The sequence below is a fragment of the Dendrobates tinctorius genome, unplaced genomic scaffold, assembly GCF_039654945.1.
Source record: "Dendrobates tinctorius isolate UK_male_01 unplaced genomic scaffold, ASM3965494v1 ptg000046l, whole genome shotgun sequence".
Taxonomy (NCBI): Eukaryota; Metazoa; Chordata; class Amphibia; order Anura; family Dendrobatidae; genus Dendrobates; species Dendrobates tinctorius.
Window position 1 is genome coordinate 72,959,489 of NW_027361714.1, and position 14,817 is coordinate 72,974,305.

At 44.0% G+C, this 14,817-nt stretch overlaps 1 protein-coding gene across 1 annotated transcript in view; it reads right to left on the reverse strand.

Annotated features, from left to right (window-relative positions):
- Positions 1 to 6,623: 6,623 nt before the first annotated feature.
- Positions 6,624 to 14,817, reverse strand: part of CCN6 (cellular communication network factor 6) — an 80,686-nt gene continuing 72,492 nt past the window's right edge. Inside the window, exon 5 of the mRNA XM_073576144.1 lies at positions 6,624 to 7,234. Coding sequence (XP_073432245.1) covers positions 6,953 to 7,234 — 282 coding nt within the window. The 3' untranslated portion in view covers positions 6,624 to 6,952. The remainder of the gene's footprint in view (positions 7,235 to 14,817) is intronic.

Sequence of the window (14,817 nt, forward strand, 5' to 3'; positions counted from 1 at the left end):
TCTTGTGGATGGGACACTCATGATTTGGGTTCTCTATCTTTTCAGCCTTGTTGCTCTTGCCTGGGGCTGATGTTGGTAAGGGAAGAATATCCGTCTTCTTCACTGACACTGGACCGCTGCGGTTTCTGTCATTCGAGCGTGTGCTCACGTATTTAGAGGGAGGTGAAGCTGGGCCACTGGATTCTCCGTAGGAGAAGCTTGGGTCGTTCTTACGCTCTGCAATGTCTTTTATAAACTCACAGAAGTAGGAGAACGGAGGAAATGACACTTGACGGTCTTTCTTGTATTTTGACCCTATTGCTGTCCACTTCTCTTGTACATTGTATGGTAGCTTGGAGATAATGGGGTTTACTCCACGAGCAGTGTCCAGGTAGCTAAGGCCAGGTAGGTGGGTGTCTGCCTTGGCCAGCTGGAGCTCTAACAGCAGGTCACTGAGCTCTAGGAACTTTGAACTGTCCTTGCTTGATATCTTTGGAAAACTCTGTAGTCGCTTGAACAGTGCATCCTCTATGGCTTCTGGACTGCCAAAGTTTCTCTCTAGTCTTTCCCATGCAGCCATGAGACCAGCCGTTGGATTACTGATATGTACAGACCTGAGTCTCTTGACACGCTCTGTGGATTGTGGTCCTAACCATCTGATCAGCAGGTCCAGCTCTTCCACAGCAGTGATGCCGAGGTCACCAGTTACGGTTCTAAAGGCACTTTTCCAACCTCTGTAATTTTCAGGTTGGTCGTCGAACCTTGTGAGACCGGTTTTAGTAAGTTCACGGCGAATCATGTACCTTGCGAAGTCGGACATGTCTGTTCTTTCTGACTTAGGATGCACAATTGTAGGCTGAGCGGCGTTGTACATAGGGGTGGAGACGTCTTGGCCTTGAAACATGGGGAAGTATGGAGTGGCATATGCATTTAGTCCAGCAACTGGTTTGGTGGGTATAGTTTCTGCTACATGTGGAGGTGGCACTGTGTGGTTGTCGAGGGTATAATGACCTTGAATGCAGGATTCTGTAAGTGGATCGGCATCCTGGTGCTCTAGAGAAGCGTCAACACCATCAAGAGTGTTAGTGATGATCTGCGGTTCGCCATCTTGGCTTAGCACGTAGTCTCTTGTGCGTTCAATAGGGTCTTCTGCCTCCATTTCACACAAACTGACGCTGTCTCTTTGACTCCCACTGACAGCCTGCTCCAGTACCTTTAATTCTGCCATGGCTGTTGCATGCTCACATTCCTTCTCTAGAGCTTCCTTTTCCGCTTTCACGCGTGCCGCTTCTGCATCCATTTCTGCTCTCTTTTGTGCAAAGGCAGCTTGTACCTTAGTAGTTTCAGCCTTAGCACGTGCTCTTATAAGCTGCTCAGTAAGAGTAGAATATTTTGATGAACTTGACCTAGATGAACGTTTTGAGTGCTTACACGATTTGGATGAGCGAGTTGATGCATCTGGTGTCCGTGCGATTCTAGCCTCTATCTTGGCTTTAATGTCACGTACAGTGCAGTCTCTTTCAGAATTAAGCTGCTGGAAACCTTGCAATTCGTTTAAAGTCTCTGGGAGATTCAGTTTCTTCAGGAGAATAATGTATTGGTCACTCTTTTGCATATACATTTGGTATGCTGTGCATAATTGTTCTAGGACTCCCTCTGGTGGTAACTCATGAGAAGCAGGCCTTGATACAGTGTCTATGTGACTCAGCACTTTCTTCCATACTGAAGACACATCACTATATAATTCACATTTTGCAGTCTCTAAATTCTCCATGACTTTCCATGTGGGTTTGACTGTACATTTTCCCCTTTCGCTAGATGGTGGATGGGGGTCTGGGTCTCTTTCCTGTGCTTGTAAGTCTGGTAGGGACATTGTATTCCTTGCTTCAGACATGATTAGATTGCAGGCAGGAAGAGTTGATGATGGGGGTTATACTTCCTACTGTTCAGCAACAGGAAATACACAGAGACTCTGCACAGAGTTGATACTTTGTATCTAATGCTGGAGCAGCTGCAGGGTCCTGTGTAATGATGGGAGTTATATTCCTCTCTGTTCAGCTGCCGTGTGTAGCTTCTATGCATGCTGGGGTCTGGCTGGAACTGGGTTACAGTCTATCTGGGAAATGTCCTTTTCCACTGAGATTTAGCACAGACCTTGAGTTACTGTCTCTGAAGGCAGGTTATTCCTTTTTACTATTCTGACTCATGGATATGTAGAACGTATGGTGCCTGGATAGACCTCTCTTTCTGGGCCCCTTCCGTATCGACCTGTACTCACGTTCATACCGATTAATCAGACAGCTTAACTCAGCCACGATCTCATGTAAGAAGACTCCAGGAAAAGAGGGATGGTTTAACTGAAATTCTTGTATTATGATGAAAGCAGCAGGTAAAAAGGAATATTCTTCAGAGGACATGTAACAGGATGCATACAGATGGAGAGACGATCACAAATTGGAGAATAAAGGAGGGAACAAACATACATCACAGGACTACAGGGAGAGAGTTGGAACAAAATACAGGGAAAGGCAGACTTCTGCCTAGCAACAGAGATGCAACACAAACAATGCAAATATTAAATGATTTCCCAAGTCGTGGGACATGACAGTTCCATTTATATACTCTGTTCGTAGAATAGTCGTCTGAATCACATTGAAATTTCTGCCTTTTCCGTTCCTGTAGGGATTTTTGGTACTCGGACAGGATTTTCTCAGTTTTGGTTTTCAGAGAGGTCCACTCCGTAGAGGAAATAGAGGTAGATAATTGTGCTTCAATGGCCTGTATATTCTGCTTAGTTTCCACTATAGCTTTTTGGAGATACTCTACAGTTAGTATAATAATATCTAGAGAACATTTATTGAGCATTTTTTTGCATTTCTCGCAATACTCTGGATTATCAGAGAAGAGAGTAGGGCGGAGATTGCTCCTGAGCCCTCTTGGAATCTTATTCTGTCTATGATATTCTGCTAACGTAGTGCAATGCAGATCGTAAGAAATCAATATGCGTTTTGTTTTCTCGTAATCTCGAGTCCTCAGTTCCTGGACTCCGCCCCCTGGACTCTTCTATATGTTTAGCCTAACATACCCTTATTAAACCCAATTATATATGTGCCAATAACTATTCTGTTCATACACATACTCTTATTTACAGGTTGCCCGGTATATCTATCTGTCCCATATGAGCCATGACATTCCAACAACCATTGTTGTTGCTCCACCCCCTGGACTCTTCTATATGTTTAGTCTAACTTTTATTAAACCCAATTATCTATATACATACTGTCCCACATGAGCCATGACAGTCCAATAACCATGCCGCTACCTTGGTTTTTTATAACATACGTACTTATTCAATCCAGGGAGACGCTGCCCTGTTTATACACACTCACACAGTTTAACAACTAAGTCCCTGAGTCTGCGCAGTGGAGACACAGCGCTAGCCTGCACATAACACTGGCGCGACGTCACTTCCGGTCCGGACACCTCACTTCCGGCCAGATACTGCTACTGACGCACATATAAAAATCGCCCAACGCTAGGAACAGATGTATACCGCCATTGCAGCCAGGCACGAGAGCGCCACTTTACACTATAAAGAATCAGGTACTTTGCATTCTGTGGGCGGATACCTTGTTAAGCAGCGCTAGACTGGTAAAGTGGAGAGGACTGCTCCACATATGCATGATATACACAACAGTGCCCTACTGGGTAGACTTTGGGCAGTTATCCTATTTGGCAACACTAAACTGAATGGAAGCAGTGCTCCTTTGCACTGTATTTACTTCACCTATCAGTGCTATTTTGACTACATGTACACACATGACTATGGCAACTCTATTATATGTCTATTTTTGGACCACAATAATAGTATAATATATAGCCCAACATAGCGCTGCAATATTATAATAATCCATATGGGATAGAGATATATATAACCATGGTACATATAGCACATATAAGCTAAACTATAATTCTGACCATTCCTTTCAGCCACCCTTTTTGGGCATTCTCTTGGGGAGTTCTACTCTTCCTTCTGCATCTTATCCGACTCTGAATTAAGGTAATCCCTTCTTTCTCATTTTCAAAATGGTGCTTGCTCACTAGGCTGTTATTGTATAAAAATGGAACATTTGTGTGTATATATATATATATATATATACTGTATATATATATGTTTTTATCACTGTTATACACCGGGACAGTTGTCATAATTTTTTTTATGCTGGTCTTTCTATTATCTTATTTTTGGTCTGTTGATTATTTATTTTTCTTTTGTTCACAGCGATAAAGTGAAAAAGGCTCTGGCAGAGCCGAAACGTCTGTTTATATCGCTTCACTATATATTCTTGTTTGGCTCCCATATTTTGTTTATAATAAAATGGACACGTTCTTGCATGTAATCCATTTGAGTGTGCGGTGAATTAGATTGCTCTCCCTGAAACACAGCGTCACTGGTGACTTTCATTTCAGGGGCAGGGCTAGTCCCTGCTCTGTAACTGTACAATGCACACAATGACAGTGCACCCTCTTGCTGGCTCAGATCAGGAGAAACGGTATGGCAAAACAGCGGACTGCGTTGTAAAGCGAATACTCGGCATTCAAAGACCAGCACTGCAAGCGACCTCCCTTTTTTAGTGCCTGTTCTATTTTTGAAGATTTCTTAAAGGGGTTATTCGGGACTATTTTATTTTTTTACTATGGGCCTAGGAACTAAAAGGCAGGTAGTTGCTAAGTACGTATCTGTTCTGCCATTCGCCGATCACCATCGGTTCAGAGCTTCTGCTGATGTCACGTCGACATAGCATCTGCTTCTCTTCCGTTCTGCTCTGTTGGTGGGGCGTGACTGCTGATGTCATACTGATTGATAGCCTGCTCCTAGCTGCAGAAAGCCGGCACAATTTTCACATTGTTAGTACCATGATGACAGATGCGCTCTCCGCTGCAGTGCTATGGTGTCCATGCCGGTGTGGCTCTCGCCACTTTATTTTCTATGGGAGTTCCAAAATAGCCTAAATGTATAGAGACAGGTGCAGCATATCCTGTCAATGTGACATAAATGTCCAAAGGTGTGCATCCCCCCCACCCCCGGTACCAGAAAAGCATCCCTGCCACCTTGTGGCCTGCTCTTGCTGCTGCTTCTTTCCTAATTCAAAGGCCTTTCTAACCTGTCCCTTCCAAACATAAAATAATGAGCGTTATACCTGTATTATCACTAATGGATGTTTGATGGGGCAGTGCAGGTCTACGATTATTTTCTTATGCTGATTCGGCACAATAGAAAAATCTCAGCATGCCACTATTGCACCCAATATTCAGGTCACATGCACCCATTAAAGTCTATGGAGGCATGTGAAACATCGGACTGCACCCGGATGACATCTGAGAGCATACCAAATAGTAGAAAAGACAGCTCCTCAAACGTTGGATCGAAACGTTGCCACAGGAGGCAGAATAAAATGTGAATTCTTTTTCACCAACGTTTGAGGCGCTGTCTTTTCTACTATTTGGTATGGACTTTTTTCCGGGATGAACTCCCTGGATGTGACGTGCGTCTTTATTAGTGTCCTGTAGGACCTTGGCTATATGAGGTGCAGTTTAACTTATAATTTTTGATTGACATCTGAGAGCAGTCTGATGTGTTGTGAGTTCATTTTCCCCTCCGTCACTGAGGCCTGGTGAACTCCCTATTCTAGTGAAGGAAGGTAGTGAGCCTGATTATCAGACACTTGGGACTAATGAAGACGATTGGCTGAGTGGAGTCACTGACTGAATTTAAGGCAGCCTACGCCCTTTCTGCCCTGTGGGTGATTTCTCTGTGGACTCTTGGACTCCAGTCTGATTCCTGCTCTCCTAAAGCTAAGTTTTCTGTTTTGCCTTTTGCATTTAAGATTTGTTTTTGTTTTTCTTGCTTTTTGGATTCTGCCACTCCCTGCTGGAGTGTGCAGTGTTCCTTGAGCTCTGTCTTCTGAAAGTCCCTGAGCGCTGATTTAGTTTTTGAAGCTTAGTTGCTTCAGGGCCATTTTTATATCAGCTTGTTGGCTTTTGTCTCTGATAGGGTTTTGGCAGATTGCAGACAGCAGCCTTCCTATCCGTTCCTATCTAGGTAGTTTTTGGGCCCCGTCTTTGCTCAGCCTGTCTTTCTGTCTGTGTAAGTGTTTTCATCTTGCTTCACCGTCATTATATGTGGGGGGCTGCCTATTGCTTTGGGGTCTGCTTTGGGGCAGTTAGATTTCCCCTTTCCTTCTTTAGGCCTATATATCTCTCCGGCTGTGATCGAGGGGTCTAGGTCATCGTAGGAACCCCCCACGGCTACTGCTAGTTGTGTTGATAGGTTCAGGGGTCTGCAATCTGATAGTTGCCAACTTCTCTGGTTTTCAGGACTTAGCTAGCATTTCTGTTTTTGCCTCCTACGGTGACTCAATCATAACACTGATGTATGTGCACACTGACAATTGAGAAGATGGAGATATTACATTCTTAGTCTTCTCAGCTGTGACAGACAATCAGAGCACACTCAGAAGACACTCGGATGGACAGAGTTTGAGTCGAGTATAATTAGTATAATCGTCCCTTTTCTCTTGTTTAAAAGTAAATATGCTCGTGTGACCGTACCCTAACACTCAAGAGGAATGGCAAATGAAGCATAAGGTGGGAATAATTTATTTTTCTTATTTTAGAACCTCCTGTGTATTTGTATTTATTTTTTAATCCATGGGCAGAAAGCCCCTGTAACTTATGACCTTCGATTTGCAATTGCAATCATATATATAATGTCAGTTAAAGTGGTAAGTCACCAGTCTTTACACAGTGACTCAGGACATAGTCTCTTCAAATGTGAAGCTAGACGAGATTACTGAAGTATTTGCAGTAGGTGTACTTACATCACTCATTTTCTTGCATTTTTTTATAGTACCATTAGTGGCAAATCTACCTGTAGCATTTAGCTGCTGAAGACAAGCTGGCGGGCCGCTACTCACAATATTTTAAGATGGGCAAATATATCTCCAGGGTCAGTACAAATCTTTTGACAAACACAGGATGTGATCCACATCATTTTCCAAGAGAAAGAACCCTCATGTGGACACTGGAAATGGATAGTAATCATTTTGGATTTGTTGGGGATGCAGCATCTCCGATCTGTGCACATTCCGCAGTATGAGGGCCGATAGCTTCGGACTGTAGAACACTCAGATAAAGTCAGTTTAACAGGCTGGGGGTCTTGAAACGTAGGCTGGCAGGTTTTTCCTTTCGGAATCTATAAAATGACAAAAGTTTGATAACTTTTTAGCATTGCACACATTTACATTCCCCATGTGGTTTTATATTTCAATAATAATAATTTGCTAATACTGATTGTTAAAATGTTGTAGCATAAACAATAACATCATTTTCCGTATTTGATGCAGGTTTGTGGTGAAGTTTTTGCTCCCAGATTTGAATTAATTTTGACTATAATTTAAGTGAACGGGGGTTTCAAGACTCCACACGTTGAGGATTTGCTTGCAGATGTGATCATGCCGTGTATATTTTTCAATCTGCAACTTGCACAATATTTTGCAGATCATATGGATTAATATGAATTTTTTTTACTCCATAACAGAATCCGCATCTAATCTTTTACAAAATTAGCAAATGTAGCATGTAGATTTACACTACCGTTCAAAAGTTTAGGGTCACTTAGAAATTTCCTTATTTTTGAAAGAAAAGGGCAGTTTTTTCCAATGAAGCTAACATTAAATGATTCAGAAATACACTCTATACATTGCTAATGTGGTAAATGACTATTCTAGCTGCAAACGTCTGGTTTGTAATGCAATATCTTCATAGGTGTATAGAGGCCCATTTCCAACAACCATCACTCCAGTGTTCTTATGGTACTTTGTGTTTGCTAACTGTGTAAGAAAGCTAATGGATGGTTAGAATACCCTTGAAAACCGTTGTGCAAATATGTTATCACAGCTGAAAACAGTTTGGCTGATTAGAGAAGCTATAAACCTGATCTACATTTGAGCTAGTTGAGAATCTGTTGGTTCCATTAAACTCTCAAAATGGCCAGAAAAAAAGAACTTTCATGTGAAACTCGACAGTCTATTCTTATTCTTAGAAATGAAGGTTATTCCATGCGAGAAATTGCCGAGAAACTGAAGATTTCCTACAATGGTGTGTACTACTCCATTCAAAGAAGAAAACAAACAGGCCCTAACCAGAGTAGAAAGAGGAGTGGGAGGCCCCTCTGCACAACTGAGCAACAAGACAAGTACATTAGAGTCTGTAGTTTGAGAAATCGACACCTCACAGGTCCTCAACTGGCAGCTTCATTAAATAGTACACGCAAAACGCCAGTATCAACGTCTACAGTGAAGAGACGACTCCGGGTTGCTGGCCTTCAGGGCAGAGTGGCAAAGAAAAAGCCATATCTGAGACTGCCTAATAAAAGGAAAAGACTAATATGGGCAAAAGAACACAGACATTGGACAAAGGAAGAATGCAAAAAAGTGTTATAGACAGACGAATCCAAGTTTGAGGTGTTTGGATCACACAGAAGCACATTTGTGAGATGCAGAACAACTGAAAAGATGCTGGAAGAGTGCCTGACGCCATCTGTCAAGCATGGTGGAGGTAATGTGATGGTCTGGGGTTGCTTTGGTGCTGGTAAAGTGGGAGATTTGTACAAGGCAAAAGGGATTTGGAGTAAGGAAGACTATCACTCTATTTTGCAACGCCATGCCATACCCTGTGGACAGTGCTTGATTGGAGCCAATTTCATACTACAACAGGACAATGACCCAAAGCACACCTCCAATTATACAAGAAATATTCTATCTGTAATGGAGTGGCCAGCACAATCAACAGATCTCAACCCCATTGAGCTGTTGTAGGAGTAGCTTAGCCGTATGGTATGCAAAAAGTGCCCATCAAGCCAAACCAACTTGTGGGAGGGGCTTCTGGAAGCAAGGGGTGAAATTTCTCCAGATTACCTCAGCAAATTAACTGCCAGAATGCCAAAGGTCTGCAATGCTGTAATTGCTGCAAAGGGAGCATTCTTTGACGAAAGCAAAGTTTGAAGGAGAAAATTATTTTCAAATAAAAATCTTTTTTTCGAACCTCGTCAATGTCTGGACTAGATTTTAAATTCATTTGGCCACTCATTTGATTAATAAAAGTGTGAGTTTTCATGGAAAACACAAAATTGTCTGGGTGACCCCAAAATTTTGAACAGTAGAGTAGGTGGAGATAATCTGGAACTGATTATTTTCAGCAGCATATAATTAGCCCTCATAACATTGTTCGGATTTTTGGCATTTAACAGTTAGCATTTAATAGCAAGCTTCAGTAACTTATAGAATGTTGGAGTTGTAAGCGACCTCCAGGGTCATCGTGTCCAAACCCCCTGCTCCATGCAGAGCAGGATTCACTAAATTATCTCAGACAGATGTCTGCGTTAGCAATGTGCTCGGTAGTGGGAGTGAATGGCAACGTTAACGGATTGCATTACATCGCGTTATGCCGCGGTGTAACGCAATCCGTTAAACGGACTAGATTAACGCAGTATGAACCCAGCCTAATATCTAATCTGTATATTCTTCCTTTCAGTTTTATTCCACAGATTCTTGTATTTCCATGTGCAAATGAGAATAAGGATGATCCCTCTACAGTAGACCGGAGCAAAGTGTGGCCTGTGGGCCACATCCGGCCCTCTGGCTGTTCCAGTCCGGCCTGCGGACAGAGACCACCAAGGAGCTGAAAACACCGTGCCTGCTCTTTGTCTTCGCCTGCCCGCTGTCTCCGCAGTGAGTCTCCATCCACGCTGACTGCACTGGTGGAGGAGGGGACTCCAGAGTTTCCTCCCAATCAGCATGTGAAACAGCTGATGCGATGAAGTAATGTCATTGCGTCAGCTGTGTACTGCGGTGAGTCAGTGCACCGGAGACAGAAGCAGAGGCAGAGTGCCGGGGGAACGGTAGAAAGGTTAGTATGTGTTTTTTTTAATTATGTGGATGGGCAGGGGTGGACTCTGACAGCTTGGGGCCCCTGTGCAAAAAATGTGTCTGGGCCCCCTTCCTTTTATGGTGACAAAGCTATATATATAGATATATATACAGTATATATATATATATATATATATATATAGCCACACGCACATACAGTACATATGTATATATTACATAGTCTCCTTTTTATTGCTGTCCTTTAAACAGTGCCCTCTCTTGTTAGGTACAGCACCGTCCCATATATGCGGGATTATATAGAGCCCTGTTTTGTATTACATACCATCCTGTCTTGTTAGCTGTATAATGCAGTGATGGCTGATGGAGCATGGGAAAGTTTCCTTTCTAATGGAGAAGCTGATGGACTGGTAGTCTGGTCACCGGCTGCCCCATCAGCAGTCATTTTATATCTAAAAAGAGAGGGGACTATGTAATAAAAGAGGGCGCTGTGAATAACAAAATTATCAAAAATACACTATGTAAGAGACAGCACAATACATAACAGCAGAGGAAGCTATATAATGGGGGACGGTACCATATATAACTAGAGAGGATAGTACGTGATAAGGGACAGTGTTATACATAATAAAAGAGGAAACTATGTAACTAAGGATGGTGTTATACATAAGTGAGTACACCATATTCTAAGGAACTGTGTTAGAACTCTGCAAAGGAATACGTTGATTTCGTCCGCGCTGCCCAAATGATGAAATTCCAGAAGGTTGATAAAGTTTGACAGTGGTTTATTCTACGCGTTTCAAGGTTTTTTGCAACCAGGTGGTATTTCCTGAATAAGAGGTTGCAAAAAACCTTGAAACGCGTAGAATAAACCACTGTCAAACTTTATCAACCTTCTGGAATTTCATCATTTGGGCAGCGCGGACGAAATCCACGTATTCCTTTGCAGAGTTCTGTTTCAGATAGTCGGTGACCGACTTGTGGATCTGCAGCAGCCCTTATCTATACATGCTTTGAATACCTACTACCAGGTGAGCAGTTTTTTGTCAAACCGCTTACTTTATTTGTGGGATAAGTCCCTATATTGCGCTTGTGTCTCCCTCTTTCCTCACAATACTAAGGGACTGTGTTAGACATAATAAGTGAGTACACTATATACTAAGGGACTGTGTTATACATAATAAGTACGTACACTATATACTAAGGGACTGTGCTAGACATAATAAGCGATAATAATGTCTTCCTCCACCTCCCCCTGTTCCTAAGACCATTATAAGTCTTCCTTCCTCCCATCCAAATACCCCACACTCCTCATTGTCCACTTCCCCCGCATCCCATTATTCTCCTTTCCCCCACCCCAACATTGCCCTATTCACCACCTCCATCATTGCCTTCTCCCCACCACTATCACTGCTTTGTCCCCTGCCACCCCATCATTGCCCATTCTACCATCTCCATCATTTCCTCCTCCCCCACCACCCCCATCTTGTCTCTTCCCCCACCACTCCCATCATTGCCCATTCCACCGCCTCCATCATTTCCTCCTCCCTCACACCCCCATTATTGCCCTTTCCACCACCTCATCATTGCCTTCTCCTCCACCACCCCCATCATTGTCTCTTTCCCCATCACTCCCATCATTGTCTTTTCCACTACCACCATCATTTCCTTCTCCCCCACCCCCATCGTCCTTTCCACCACCTCCATCATTGCCTTCTCCACATCACCTCCATCATTGCCTCCTTCCCATCACCCCCATCATTGCCTTCTCCGCATCACCCCATCACTGCCTTCTCCCCATCACCCCCATCATTGCCTTCTCCCCATCATCCCCATCATTGCCTCCTCCTCATCATCCCCATCATTACCTTCTCCGCATCACCCCATCACTGCCTTCTCATCACCCCGATCATTGCCTTCTCCCCATCATCCCCAATATTGCATTCTCCCCATCATCCCCATCATTACCTTCTCCCCATCACCCCCATCATTGCCTTCTCCATCACCCTATCATTGCCTTCTCATCACCCCATCATTGCCTTCCCCATCACCCCATCATTGTCTTCTCCATCACCCCCATCATAACCTTCTCTCCATCACCCCCATCATTGCCTTCTCCCCATCACCCCCATCATTGGCTTCTACATCACCCCATCATTGCCTTCTCCCCATCACCCCCAATATTGCCTTCTCCCCATCACCCCCAATATTGCCTTCTCCCCATCTCACGTACATACAAAATACACACACTCACACACACACACAGCACCTTTCACTTGTCTGCAGCCGCAGCATCGCCATCGCCAGCTGCTTCCTCACTCTGGCGCAACCGGCCACTGAATGATAACATCATCCAGCGGCACTGCTGTCTGTGTCAGAGACAGGAAGCGTGGGCGCTGAGCAGGAAGCAGGACGGATCCCTGCAGCTCCGCTCCTGCTATTTTCTCTTGTAGGCAGTGGATCTGCTGAGATCGCTCCCTGCCTACCGCACATGAGGGCAATCTGACCAGGGGCCCCTCAAGCCCAGAGAAACAGGCCAGATTGCCCTCATTATTAGCCACCCTGCAGGGGCCCCCCTCCACCTCTGGGCTCCGATGCAGCCGCACAGGCGGTATGTCCGCCTATCTGGATGGGATGATTGACTGCACGTGGAGAGGCTATGGAGTCTTATCATGGACATGGGGAGGCTATATGGGTCTTTCATGGACATGGGGAGGCTATATGGGTCTCATCATAGACATGGGCATGCTATGGCTGTGTGGGCCTCATATGGTGGGAGGCTGTGAGTCTCATGCTGGACATGGGACAGAGGGAGGCTTTGTGAGTCTCAGATGCTGGACAGGGGGAGGCTGTGTGGGCCTCAGAGGTTGGAATTAGGGAGGTGGTGTGCGCCTCAAACACTGGACATGAGGAGGCTGTGTGGGCCTCAGATGCTTGACATGGGGAGGCTCCGTTGGCCTCAGATGCTGACCCTGGTGAGGATGTGTGGGCCTCAGATGCTGGCTCTGGGGAGGCTGTGTGGGCCTCAGATGCTGGCCCTGGGGAGGCTGTGTGGGCCTCAGGTGCTGGCCCTGGGAAGGCTGTGTGGGCCTCAGGTGCTGGCCCTGGGAAGGCTGTTTAAGTGTCAGGTGCTGGTCCTGGAGAGGTTGTGTGGGCCTCAGGTGCTGGCCCTGGGGAGGTTGTGTGGGCCACAGGTGCTGGTCCTGGGGAGGCTATGTGGGCCTCATACGATATATTAAAGGAGCTGTATTCGAGTTCAAACGGTATATAGACGGATGTCAGCATACTTAATTCTGCTCAACATTAATATAATTAACATTAATATAATAATTATAATTAACATGATGATATTCATATTGAGCCTAATTAATTTCAGCCTATTGGTTCGGCCCTCCACAACAGTCACTGTCTCTCACGTGGCCCTTTGGTAAAAACTAATTGCCCACCCTTGCTCTACAGTGTGACATCCCTTCAGATATTTGTAGACCGCTATTAAGTCTCCCGTGCAAGGAGAGCTCCATGATAACTGATTAGTCTGAAAGAGTTTCAAAAAACAAAAAAATTGTGCCCGCACATCTTTAGTATTAAATTAATGTACAGGTACACAAATATGCTATGTGGCCAATATACAAACAAATGTAGTGGGTGAAATAAGTTTTGAACACATCAACAATTTTTGAAGCAAATATATTTTTAACAGTACTGTTGACATAAAATTCTCACCAGAAATCAAACCATGGATGTCTATAAATCATATATACATATAAATTATGTGTAATAACGAGAATTGACACATGGAAAAAGTATTGAACACATGAAGAAAGAGATGTGCTAAAATCCATGGAAAGCCATGACAACAGCTAAAATCTATCAGTAATGAGAAAGCATTCATGCCACTTAGTGAAAAATAATATCATCTGGTTCGACTGATGGCCTACAAACAGGTGTCTCATTACCAAGGTGCCAAACAAACATAAACACCCATAAATTAGGCTCTCATCACTACAGAAATGCCAAACATGTGGATGATATATGTGGTCTAGGTACACTGTGGGGCTCAGAAGGGAGGGGGGTATTTGAATTTGGGAGTGCAGAATTTCTTTTGGCGGGTGAGAACCCATTTCTCGTTTCCAGAGCCTTTGTGCTACCAGTAACTTCGAAGCCCCCTATATTTCTGTTAACAGATGATGGAACTGAGTGAGAACTTGCTTTTTTTTGTGGAATGAGTTGAAGTTTTTATTGGGAACATTTTACAAAACGTTTGGGATCACATTTATCCGGCGCTCTATGCTGAGCACTTACTTTGAGGTTTCTATCTAAATCTCTGAATGACGTGACAGATGAAACCCCCAATCCTTTCACTATCATGAGGCAGCAGAGTTACTCTGGACTCCATCTGTCCTCTGTTCAGCTGTGTCCTTCTTTTCAGAGGTGCCCAAAACTGGCTGACTGCACTTTTATGTATGACTAAAAAGGCAGACACAGCCAGATCACAGGTCTTATGGAGTCCACAGTGTCTCCATCTGCCTCATTATAGAGAATCTTCCACCGGGGTTACATCTGAATCACCTATTTCAGAGATTTACAAGGAAACCCGGTGTAAGTGCTCAGCACAGAGCGCAGGATAAATGTGTGCCGAGCCTTACTGCGATCTTTGGGAGGCAGAATGAAAAAAACAGCAGCATGTGTAGAATTAGTTTTATTTTTTACGCCGTTCCTCGTGCAGTATAAGTGATTAGGTGACTTTGTTGTTCGGGTCGATGCGATTACAGTGATACCAGATTTATTTCGGGTTTTTATGTTTGTCTGCTGTCACACTTAAAGACGCTTTTCATTGCAAAAACAAGTTTTTGCATCCCTATATTTTGAGAGCTATAATTTTTCCATATTT